The sequence below is a fragment of the Corvus cornix genome, chromosome 14 (assembly GCF_000738735.6).
Source record: "Corvus cornix cornix isolate S_Up_H32 chromosome 14, ASM73873v5, whole genome shotgun sequence".
NCBI lineage: Eukaryota > Metazoa > Chordata > Aves > Passeriformes > Corvidae > Corvus > Corvus cornix.
In genome coordinates this window covers 10037347-10050263 of record NC_046344.1, presented here as the reverse complement: position 1 = coordinate 10050263, position 12917 = coordinate 10037347, and the positions used below count along the sequence as shown (strand labels likewise).

Here is a 12917-nt window from a genome sequence, read left to right as displayed (position 1 = left end):
AAGTATTTTCATTCGGTATTTCAGAGGCTGCTTTGTTTGGTTGGTTTTTTTTGAGTTCTACATATAAAATTTTAAATTTCTTCTTAAAACAAGAGCATACATTTTACCTGTTATTATTTATATGAATTCAGTTATTCACATCAGCCTTACACACTGACATAATTCAGTACTAATTAGCAATCTGAAGATGTTCACCAATAGCAATATTGCCCATTCCACCTCACGACTTCTCTTTTTAGGCAGGAATTCTCTTACATGGATGAATGCTAAGCATAAACCCCTTGTTCATAAAGATTCCTCGGGAGGTACCCCAAGAAAATTATCAATAATAAAAATGAGTTACAAACAATTAGTGAAATTTCTGCAATAGTTAATTACCAAGAAGAAAATACAAATATAAATAAAACAGTAGTGAAAAAACACAGCAAAATAATAGCACTCAGTGTTCATTTTTAAACAACATACAGGTTAGTAATTAATCTTCATCTTTTTCTCTTGGTTCCAAACTAAGACAGTAAAAAGAAACAATCTCTTCCAAAAAACTTTTAAAGCATTCAACTGAACCAAAATAAGGAGACAGATAAGATTATCAAAATTTTAGCTTCCCATTTTCTAGGACCATTCTTGAATACTAATCCTGTACCAACTGAATTTAGGACACCAAACAGTGAATGAAAGAAGAGTCAAAAGTGACAGTAAAATGTGGCAAGAAGCCAGAAGTCAGATGCAGAAATATTTATAATGTTATTTAAAAGGTAATTTTCTGATTCAGACTGCCAGTTCTGCTGTACACTAACAACAGCTTAAGACTTCCAGATTGTGAATAATGTTTCCCAAAGATAATTTTTGGAAAGTGTTTTTTTTCAATTAAAAAAAATTGCAGTGGGAGAATATATGCTATTATATACTAATATATACTACACTACTATATATACTGGTATTTACTAATGCTCTATGCCTAATCAGTAATCTGGTTAACTAATGTCCTTTTAATGATCAGCCCAGACCAGTTAAAAATTTCACCCTGTTACATGCTGCAATTATACATGAGGAAAGGGTACAATGAAAGTACAGTGAAAGTTTCCCTGTCTGTAAGAATGAAGCTTTTAACAAGACTGAACACTTCCAGGTATTGCAACTAACAACAATTCTTGCTCTGCACAAGTGAGGTTCAAGTCGCATAGAAGAGGTATCGCAATGTAAACAAGAGGTTCTTATTTTGGAGTACAAGTAGGCCAAGAAGAGCTTGACAGCAACAACTCCCACATTCTTTCATGTAAGACCCTCCAAAACTCAGTAACAGCTGCCTGCAAACAGTTTATGAGGACATCTACACCCAATCTGTTACTGATGATCACCTGCTTCCAAGCAACCACCTGTGTGCAGCTCTGGGTGCCCATCCTCATGAAGGCAGTGAGGAGCAATCAGCTGAACAGGGTATGACCTGCTGCTGTCTAAAGTTGAAGGAGTAAATACTGACATGTGACACAGGGGTGCTTAGGGGCATTAGGAGCATGGGCATTGCTAGAGTGGAGCTTGCTGGAGCTTTTCTTTCCATGAAACAATTTTCAGTCCCCGTCTCCAACCAAGTGTCTGTAGGAAGGGCTTTGGAACAAACCTGAGGATGTCATTAGTGAAGACTTCTTAGTGCTATCTCCAAATGAAGCTCATATATGGAAATACAAAATCATTAACTGTAGTGGAGCCTATTTCTTGCTTGGTCTCTACACCACAGGAATGGGAAGTGATGGCATGTAATTAAATCAAGTAACAGACTTACCAAGAATCTCAACAATTACAAAACAGCAAGTATGGAAACTTTCAGAATGAACAGAGATTTTCAGATGAGTAATTTCTACTGGAGAAAAGCCAGCACAATTTTATTACTGAACCATGCCTCAGGCCTATCACAGTTCTTGGAAGGAATAAGCAAGCATGTAGATGACTCCATGCAGCATGCTGTAATTCCCTGAAGTCTAGAAGAAGTTACCAACGACTCCGGAAGAAACTAAGGTGATAAGGAATAACACGGAAGGCCCTTTTCCAGATTAGTAGGAAAGACAAAAAACTACCATTAGAAGTTAATGTTTTTCAGCAGCCAAAGACAGCCAGCCAGGATGTGTACTGATACTCAAGCAGTTCATATTTCTATAAGAACTTTAGAAAAGGGAGAAAAGGGTGAGGAACAAAATTTGCATAGGGTGGTGGGAATCACTGAAACTACAGCTGACTGGAAGAGTTGCAGAAATTAGTCGCAGCATTAAATGACTGTGATGAAAGAGCTCTGAAATTCAAAGGCCAAAAATGTGAAATAATGGGAACAGGAGATAGGAAAATCCCACACCTATTGATTAGTTTACAGTTAGATAAATGCTTTTAATGCTCCAGTTATTTCTATCCCAGTTTGTAATTTTTAAAAATGTTTTGGCTATACTGCATTGAGGTCAGGGAGATTACTTTTTTCAGACTCTCAGACTTGTGCAGGCAGGCAATTCCTGCCTCATTTTATCTGTGAACATGGGAAAGAAAACAGCAAGAGCAAAGGAATGTGTCTTCTCTAGGGAACAGAAGAACCAATATTACATACCACTGAATCTGTACTGCAGAAATGCAAAGAAATTGTTGACTGATATGACATTAAATTTACATTTAACATCATTTTTCAGTGATGTTAAAATCATTGTGCACGCAGACCTGAAAGCAAATTTTCACAGCATCACTTAACACTGGCACCACACAAGACCCAGCTGCGACAGATCTCACACAGCTGGCTGATGCTCAGGAAGCATTCCTACACAAAGAGAGCACAGCAGAAAGCTGACATCATGTTAAGAGACACACCAGCCACCTCCCAGAGAGACCAACTCCTCTCCTACCTCTCCTGAAGCCGGAAAATTATGAGTTCCCTGGGCACATTTAATTTTCATAAAGGAGTGAAGCTTTTTGTCTAACTACAGTGGCTTCCTGTTTCTTCCTCTGTGCCTCAGGAGGCCGAGGCCATTTCTAGCAGCTGGGTCAGTCAGATGAGGAATGAGAGATGCCAGTTTGGATTAAAATCAAACTGCTACATCTCTGCAGTTAAGAAAACAAAAGAAAATCTGATTACAGGTACTCACAGGAACCTTGAATTATGGCAAGAACTGCATCTTTCTTGTCATTTAACTTAGATCTTCCTCAACGTTCCAAGATTTTAACTGCTTCCCAAATGGCGTATTTTCCTTGCTCTCAAAAATTTATTCTTATCCATTTCCAGTTTTGCACTAGCATCATTCCACAACCCCATATAAACCAACCTTAAATAGCATCAGAGAACGCAGGATCCCGAATTTTTTTTCACAGGATTTGAGCGCCCTCTAGTGAGAGCAACACGGCATGTCACGTGATCAGGTCGAGGAACGAACTAAAGACCAAGCGACAACCACTTGTTCTTACATTAACTGCACTCTGCCCATCAGTATTTCTCCTAGTTTGCAGAACACATTTGCTATCAGAACACAGGACCGAAAATTAGATACTGATGATGACAAATCTTTCGAATTATTTTGAGCTTGAAATTAATTAGCTTTTCAGTGAAACCACAAAAACATGATCCAGCAGCAGACAGTGGCCAAAGTGCCCAATAGCAATCCTTGACAGCCTTCTGTCCTTTCCCTTCTGCTAAAAATTAGTATTTTTTTATAGAGAGGAGATCAAAAGTCAAAGGAAGACACTAGCCAAGGGTCTCAAAATAGTAATTAGTTTGTGCCCCACATGTCCCAATTTCCCATAATCTACTCTATTCCCCAGACTTCCTCACTTCTTAAACACAGGACTAACCCCTGGATTTTATCTTCTCCTACAAAAGGTATCAATTTCTCAGCTCGCAGGGAAAACACTGTAAAACGTTCACATTTCTGACTGTTTGAAGTGATAAAACAACCTGTTTATTTCTAGTTTAAACTAACTTTTCCTTTGTGTCTATGTTTTTCTCTGCATCCATCTTCATAAACAATTTTGTTTCTTTCTTCTTATCTGTATCTGTTACTTTTGTAGCCCCTCCTTCCCCTCTTGCTTAACTTTACAGAGGCAAGACACTGAGCACCTGGAGCCACGCTCTGGGACAGAACCTCAGGCATGAATGACTGTGGGGCAACACAGCAGAACAGCCTCTACTCTTGGGCCATTGCAGAAAAAAAAAGAACCAACAAATGCTGAACATAAACAGCAACTCAGCACTTGGAGCCACTGCATTTCAAGCACAGGAAGGGGGGAACTTTGAACAAAGAAACAAAATTATCTAATCAACTGCTAAGCAGTATTTTAAAATTATTTGTTGTTCCCCCCTCAATTTGTCTTTTATCTTAGTCTTTTTCCAATGGAAGTGCACCTCTTACTGTTAAGCAAATTTAAGCTTAATATGCTCATTAGTAACCTTCTGCAGTCTACCAAGAAATGACAGAACACAAACCAAAAACCAAGCATGGCCTTCTTCAAATCTCTGTAAGAGGCAAAAAAATGTTTTAGAATTTTAGAACAGCAAAACTGAAGCAGTGGAAGGACAACAGAATTGCTTATGATCATAGCAAGAAAGTATCAGCACCAGAGACAGGCCACAACTCACTACTCCTGACTCACAGTGCCCACTTACAACACTGGAAAACCAAACCCAGTAGCAGTTCCTGGCATGAAGAGTGTCCTACCCAGGGGAACTACCAGTGTGTGTCCCCTACACCGTGGCAGCTGCCACTGAACAGCACAGCTCATGCTGCATCCTGCAGCAGAACCAGGCACTGCAACATGCACCAGGTGCTCACATGGGATCTTCTTCAGTCCAAGACACTGGAGGGTCCCTCCCATGTTGTGCCCACTGCCACTGCACTGATTTGTGGGTCAGGTTTTCCACACTGATCTAATAGCTTGGGCTTTAGTAAGATTATGGTACTTCTCCACTGTGCACTATAAAAATGAACAGTTATAAAGGGATTTTAAATGGCTCTGCTGTAAGCACATTTTGTCTAACTGGAAGTTATTAATCCAACAGTATTGCTACCAATCTTGGCATCCCTGAACACAACAGACTGAAATGAATAAAACATCATATTCCAGTGGATTAAAATCATCAAGTTATCACACACAAAGTGATTAGGAGCCCTCACTTCAACTGGTTTCACATTTGTTTTCACTTAACAGACTTATCCTACTAGAAAAGCTTATTATTCCTTTTAAAATTAAAGTAATGATTATATATTTCTCAAATGCTGTCCCAACTTAGACTGCAAGACTTTTGTGAAAAGATTTCTCCCTTCTTTCTTGAAGTAACAACTTTGATTGTTGTCTCTAGATACTAAAGTAATGTAAATTAAGAGCATCACTAAATCATAATAGTAACTGTACAAGGAACCAACATTATGAATTTGTTTTTTCATATTTTTATGATTTTAACAAATTTACAGGGCACTGATTTCAGGATCCTGAAAATAAACTAGTACTTTGGAGCAGATCAAATTTAATCCTTAAACAAGTCAAACTCTTTCTGAACCACAGTGGTAAAGCTAGAGAAGAGAGACAAGTACCTCATAATTTGAGAGGAAATCTAGTAATTTTGATCGAGACGAGATGTAGAGTAGTGGTGTCATCACCCGGCGAACAAACTTTTCAATATAAACAGCACTCATAGGGCCTTTGTATTCAATTGGTCCAAAACTAGTACCAAAAAAAATAATAAAACATTAAGACTTAAATTAACAATAGAGAGTCCCTCCTGGGGGTGGCAGATAGGAGTTACATAGACAGCATGCTCAGCCTCTAGGGAATTGCTCTCTGTGTTTTACCAGTGGCTTCTGTAACTGATTAGGGAGTTGTGTTACCAGTGGGAAGAGCCACCATATCTGTGGAAGGGGCAGAGTCTTGGTGAGCATGGACGGATGGAGACCACTTCTGAGTCCCATTAAAGAACTTGGTAAAACTCAAGTATGAATTACATGACCATATACATATCTTTCCACTTTGTCCAAAGTAAACACATGTGACTTAAAAATACAGATCTGAAAAATGTCACTATTTTCCCTTGTTTTTTCAGTGTCTCAAGCAGTATCAATCTGAAAGGGTGCAATATTTTTACACAGGCTTTTATGAGCAGCAATCAGCAAAGCAGGGACAAATTCAGTCGCACTGCAGATGAACAGACTCGGCAAAGCTCCCGTTTCCCCCCCAGCCATCTGATAAAACAGCTCACACCACGTTAGGCAGTGCTAAAACATAAAGTGGGCTGGGGCTTGCAGCTACAATTTCCAGAGGTTCTCCTCCTGATTATCACTGGGCTGGACAAAGCATCATTGTCCCAAACGAAATCAAACACAAAAAGCATAAAGAATTAGTCCATTTCCACTGAAGAATTTAATGTGATGCATTTTTAATATACCTTATACATACAGGCACACTGGAAAATACCCAATTCGCACTGAGATACCTATATTGAGGTGCTTCAAAATGGTCTCCTAGAGCCCACTAGATCATTCTACATCCTGCACTGGTTTATTACAAACCTCCGTCTTCACAGCAATACTCACTGCTCAATACGTCACATGCCCAGGGCACCACATGTGAGGTTTAGTATCTCAGGCATGAGGGATGCATTGTCCTTCAGGATCTTATGAAATATTCACAGCAATTTACACCTCGTCTTGTTACAACTGTTTAATGTTACTAATGATACCAAGTGCATCCATCTACTCTGTTGTGATTTCAAGATCAAGTAAGTTTAAGTCAATGTACATCCAAGTGGCATTGTAGGATTCTTTTATTACAGTTTGAATTATGCCAGTGTCTCTTGTGTCTATTACAAGTTCAGCTAACAAAGACCAGGACTGCTCCTCCTCAATGCATAAATTCCCCCCAACAGCAAAATCAGCCTCTGTAATGAAAGAGAGCTGCAGTTCAAAACTAGCAAAATAAAAAGTAAAATACAGGGATAAATGCTTTTATTAGAAACTGTTGGGAACTGTGCTTCCTTACCTTCTGCTCCACACAAAGAGAAAAAAAGGACAACACATACAAATACTAAAAAATAAAAGTGAGGTTACATGAAATTTTATACAATGATATCTTAGCTTCTGGGGAACAAAAAAGTGAGCGCAAAGTTCAAAATTAGAACAAGATCTTCAGTACATAGTACAATTTAAATATGCACTTAAATTCCTTCAACAACCCTTAGGTACATTCTTTAATGCTGTCATAAATTAGGACCAGTTGCTATAATCCATCTACAGAGCAAGCAGACATCTGAAATTAACACGTAACTCTGACTTCTTTTCATTGGAGGCAGAACTTCCAGGAGATGCACAGGCAAACCAAAATTTCCATAAGGATGAAGAATTGCCCAGCATGTCATTTAACTGACAGTTACAGCCCTACCCAGCACTTGTGTAGCACACAGGATGAGCTCACCTAGAATCTACCCAAGAACTATTTACTGAAGCCAGAAATGTAACATTTTCAAAATGCAGCACTTTGTATGATATCTGTTTCCCAAAACAACAATTAAAAAACCTAGACTGTACATACAAAATCTTACCTCCGATGGTACAAGTGTATCACAGGAAAATAAAAGAAATGCTTCTGCTTCCTGCATTTCCCCTGGTTCCACCAGCAATTTACAGCCACAAACAGCACCTGCAAAGCAGGTAAAAATTCACAGCCAACAAAGTACACTACTGTGACCTCTTTTATCCAAGATGTACTTGATGTACTTTTTCCAATCCATTTCATCTGGTATTTTCAAGGCCTTTTCAACTCAGTATGCCATATCTGTCACAGACAGACTTTTTTTTTTTATTCTTTTTGTCATTTTGCAACAATAATCCTTTTGGTCACTGCTCTTTCTAGCTTTTATGCTTCCTAATCTAAATCCTTCAAATTTATTAATTTAGTCATAACCCACATTAATTACTTTTTCTGCAGAGTGGAGCTCAACAAGTGGAGGTTTAGGACAGCTGTACCTGTGAAGTGTTCACAGGCACCCAACTGCTTGAAAGCAGTTCTATGGTATATAAAGTACAATCTTTATATGATTACTAGTGTCTCCAAGGATCCCAGAACTGGAAGCAAATTCCATGGAATTTCTGTCTGAAGGCAGGTGAATAAATCTGAGAACACTTCACAAGAAACTTGTAGACTTCCCCATTCAGAAGCAGAAATAACAGACAACTGAGCAGGAATCACAGGCTGTCTCCATTTATTCTAACACTCTGTATGCTAAATTAAAATTAAGGTGACTGATGAGTCACCCTAAAATGTGAGCATTCAAGTCCAATTGTTTCCCGTGAGAAGACAGAAATTAGCATCAGCTTGGACATTGAAAAGTTATCAGGTCATGTTTAAGATTGGTATCTTCTCTGGAGTTACCTGGTCTGACAATCTGCTGGCCACGTGTTCTATTTCTTCTCTTGCTGCAATGGACTGCCCACACCACGGAGCGTAGAAGAAATACAGCACAATTTCTGAATCCTGACGGAGCTGATCTGCATAGTCTAACTGCCCCCGAAAAAGATCAATGACTGGAGATTTTGTGGAGAAAAAATTCACCGGAAGCTTCGCTGGCATTGTTACATCTTTTGCTCGGCTGCAGGAAGAAAATTAAGAGTGGTTATTGAGACTATACAGTAGTAGTTAAAAAACTGTGCCCAAAGCCCTAAGTTTTATTCTTAGCAAAAGTCATGCAATGACAAAACTTTAGAAATTGATGCAAAATTACTACAATTTATGTTATCTGAGTTAGTTTCATGAAATACTATAAAAATCTAAAGATCACCCTTCAGAAGCTTTAGAAAGTCACACTGTGATACCATGCACTGTTTATGGGTACGTTAGCTCACACTCTTATGGTTGGTTGCTGTAGGGCACAAAATTACCAGGAAGAGTGATTTCTTTTGATTTCTTCCCTGGCCTCATCCTCTTTTAACACTTGTACTTTAGGTAACAGCACCCTGATAAGAAAAGAGATACTGGTCATAAAGTTTTGTGATGTGATGTCTACATAAACAGAGCCTATTACCCTGCTTTATGCTTTGTTTTACAGTATTCTATACTTCTGTTATTTTATATCGTATTAGGAAATGATACGGAAATGTGTGCTAGTTTATTTTACTGATCAGAGCAGGGACTGCAAACTGTTCAGGGCGCTCTAAGGACAGTATCAACAAACAGTCTAAATTCAAAGAGATTATGACAGATTAAGTTTTTTAAGAGAAATTAGATTGGCCAGTAAGTAATACGGAGAACATAAACCAAGTACTCAAGAAACCCTTTCTATCCAATCAGCAATCAAACAATCCAGAATTTGGCACTTCCAAGGTGTTCAGAAGTTGCTATGGTATAAACTGCCTTAAATGCAAGTGAATGATCCTATTATCTTTTTATATTCTCTTCATTTTAAAATTTTCCACTAGCTATATTTACACTAGAGTAAGTCAGACTGAAAACTGGACAATACTGTCATGCTCAATTTTGCCATGGTTCATAATGGGACTGGAAGTTTTAGGAAAGATCATGCATTTCTTTATTTTGTGTTGCAATAGAAAGCTAATACAAAAATCTTATTATGGATATTTGATCCTTCTCAGGTTAAAATTTTAGTAATTGTGATAGAATTATTGAGCCCTGAACACTGTCAAACTCATATTAAGCAACCTCCTAACAACTCTGCCACACTTTCAAACTTTACAGTCTTCCTAGTTTTTAAGAAGTACCTTTGTCTTTACAACACAGCAAAAAACTGTATTGGAGCTCTTCTCTCATTTCCAGGCTACTCACTTAAAGCTTAACATTTTAGAATTGCCCCCAGTATATTTTCTGTAAGTAATGGAAATTCTTAATTCACATATAAGAGAAAATTGCTTCTAAATCCAGACTTTTGAAAATATTAGAGAGTTCCTCATGTTTATAATTCATTAATTCCTTTACTCACAACATTATGGTTTGACACAGAGGATCAAAAATCTTTCTTCTGTGGACTTCTACCTGTGTTCCTTCCCTTCTCCCCCAGTCACCAACTCAGCACCTTCTTCCCAACCCTTAAGTTCTTCAGTCACCTCACAAACAACACCTCTGGTTCTCTGCCATTCCTGCACCCCATGATTATCCAAACTGCCAGCTTCTTCCCATGATTTCTGCCTGCCAGCTGGACAGGACACAGATCCAGTGTCAGCTCTGGCACACACAGGCTGATCAGCTGCTAAAAGCACAGCACTTCTTCAGAGACATCAGCTAGAATATCTTCTCTTTACCTAGTTTAATGAAAACAGACAATCTCAATATGTTTAAAACCTCTGCTTCCTCTACTGATTAAACCAAAAGAGGGTGACTGGTTCAAGAATTACAGTGTAAGACTTAAAAATTAGATAATGAATTGGCTCCAAATTCCAAGAATGAGTAGAACATATCAGCAGAAGTCCCGTGACATGAGTGAGTCAGAAACTACACGACTACCTTCAAATATGAAAAGAACTCCAGTAATTATTAAAAACCAAAACATAATAAATCAATAGCTAACAGCTGCTTCAGGAGATTTGCTAAGTAGTGCCTTCCTCTACAATACCAAACATACAACAGAATACCTTGACTAATTCCCAGGTTTCCTAAGAAAACCCCTAAAATTTATGCACGTATCAACTGAGGATTACATAAGAAACTATTACACAAACATAATAATCACAAACTGTTTATTAAAACACTGATTGCATTATTTACCTGCTGCCAGAGCTTATAAAAACTTAAATTTTCCATGAGAACACCCTGGTAATAAAGGGAAGAAGTACATGCAAATGCCTACAGGACCAGCCCCTTTGACTGCACGGTCCTGAGAGTGGGATCATCTCAAAGACATTTGCATAGTGCCAGAAATAATTCAGGTTCTAGACGACAGGCTTTCCATAACAACCCATGGTCTCACTTGGCTATTCCTTGAGTCACTATAAACCCGCAACATTTCAAATCCCACTAATGGGCTGCCTTGTAGTAAAGGAATTTTTCCTTTCCATACTTTTTATCCATTGATCTTGAAAGTTATATATTGTAAGAGCAGTGGTACTACCTATGCCCTGGTCCTATGTCTTGCTAGTAAATCATACTGACGTGGTGAGAAACTATGTCCTGTATTTATAGTTAACATGTGCAATTAACTATCCTCCAAATTGCATGAGGAATTTTTACACCTGAATCTTCTATATTTCTGACAGCAACCAAACAGGGAATACCTATCTGATATTAGTTTGTCTATTTAACGACGATCTGAAAAGCTGAACCCCTTTAATCAAACTTCCAGAGTACAGGGTGGTGAGAACCACATTCCAATCACATTCCATCCGTGAGCTTTCAAACACAGCTAGCAGAAAATTGAGAGGAATAAGCAGGTTTTAAATAGAGGAGAGCAGGAAGCATCATTGCATTAAAAATTAAAATTAAATCAAAATTAAACCCCACGTGCAGTAGATATTCTTAATATAGTATGACCCGGAGCATGTAACAGTCACCTTGACCTAAAACCCACCCAGAAGATTTAGACCCTGGTTTAGGCTCCAGAACCGAGCAGCCTGTGCCCATCGTTCACTGCTGCCGCTTCCCGCCCCTCCAGTACAAACATCTCCTGCTTCCACGTACACCAGCTCTCGGCAAACAGGAACTGGAGAGCCCTTTGCAAAGAAGGAAGTTCCAGCTCCCAAGAGGAGCACCACCAGAGATTGGCACGGAAACCACGAAACATCTTTCTATCCGAAGCAGGTGCAGGCAAAGGGGGCTGACGACATCTACACATGAGCCAGAAGAGACTCGTTTGGCCCCCACCGACGCTGAGAGCGCTGAGGGCAGGGGCTGCAGCCTAGATCCCCCTCGGCCCTTCTGCGGCAGTGCGAGGTCCCAGTTACCTCTGGAGATGAGCAAAAGCAGCTCCATCTCAACAACGTGCCTGTCGCAAGACCACAGAACGGGTCAGGTTGGAAGGGATCACAGTAGGTCCTTTGGTCCCACCTCCCTGCTCAAGCAGGGCCATCCCAGAGCACATGGCACAGGACTGTGTCCAGATGGTTCTGCAATATTTCCAGTGAGGGAGACTCCACAGCCTCCCTGGACAATCTATCCCAGTGCTCGGTCAGTCACAGTGAAGAAGCTCTTCCTCGTGCTCAGGCGGAACTTCCTGGGCATCAGTTCCTGCCCGATGCCTCCTGTCCCATTACTGGGCCCCAGGGAGCAGCCTGGTGCACCCTCAGACACCGCCCTGCATATCCCGATACTGCCCTCACGAGCGGGCGCCCCCGCGAACCTGCCGCCACAGCACGACACCCCCGGTGGGGCAGATATCTCTTAAAACACTCCGCTCCCCCGCCCCACGACACGTTCTTATCGCCAGCCCCGCGGCCACCCTGCTGAGGGGGACATAGCAACCTCCGACATGCGACCAGTAGCGGGTGCCATGGGGGGAACTACATGAGGTGGGGCCCGGGAGGAGGATCCGTCCCCCACCCCGGGGATGCCCGTGCCCAACGCGACCCGGCCGCAGAGGGTACACGGCGCCGCGGGGCGACCACGTCCCGCCGGGCCCCACCGGCGGCTCTGCCCCAGGCCCCGATGCAGCACCGCCTCTGGGAACAGCGGTGGGCCGGCGGCCTCTCCCCCCCGGCCGAGCCCTGGGTCCGCCCGCTCCCCCGCCGGTACCTGCAGGTGACTTTGAGGGCGACAAGGAAGGCGCAGCCCAGCACGATGGCCGCGCCGCACAGCAGCTCGGGCCGCCGTGCCATCAGGGCGGCGCGAGGCCGCAGCCGCGGGGCCGCCGCGTCGCCGGGGCCGGCGCACACCGACATGACCCGGCCGAGGGGGGCAGGGCCGCGGGCCCCCGGCCGCTCCCGCTCGCACACGTCTCCCACCGCCCGCCCGTGAGGCGCGCCGGG

The 12917-nt window shown here is 41.3% G+C and overlaps 1 protein-coding gene across 3 annotated transcripts in view; it reads right to left on the bottom strand.

Moving 5' to 3' along the window:
- Positions 1–12917, bottom strand: part of TXNDC11 (thioredoxin domain containing 11) — a 26911-nt gene extending 13994 nt beyond the window's left edge. The window contains exons 1-4 of one of the 3 annotated variants that reach the window (XM_039560313.1): positions 12685–12845; positions 8383–8599; positions 7553–7650; positions 5553–5682 (exon numbers count right to left, since the gene is read on the bottom strand). In XM_039560313.1, the coding sequence (XP_039416247.1) occupies positions 5553–5682; positions 7553–7650; positions 8383–8599; positions 12685–12830 (591 nt within the window). In that variant the 5' untranslated portion in view covers positions 12831–12845. Of the gene's footprint in view, positions 1–5552; positions 5683–7552; positions 7651–8382; positions 8600–8888; positions 9005–12684 lie in introns of those variants that run through there. The other 2 variants (XM_019281576.2, XM_039560314.1) reach the window with 2 other exon arrangements.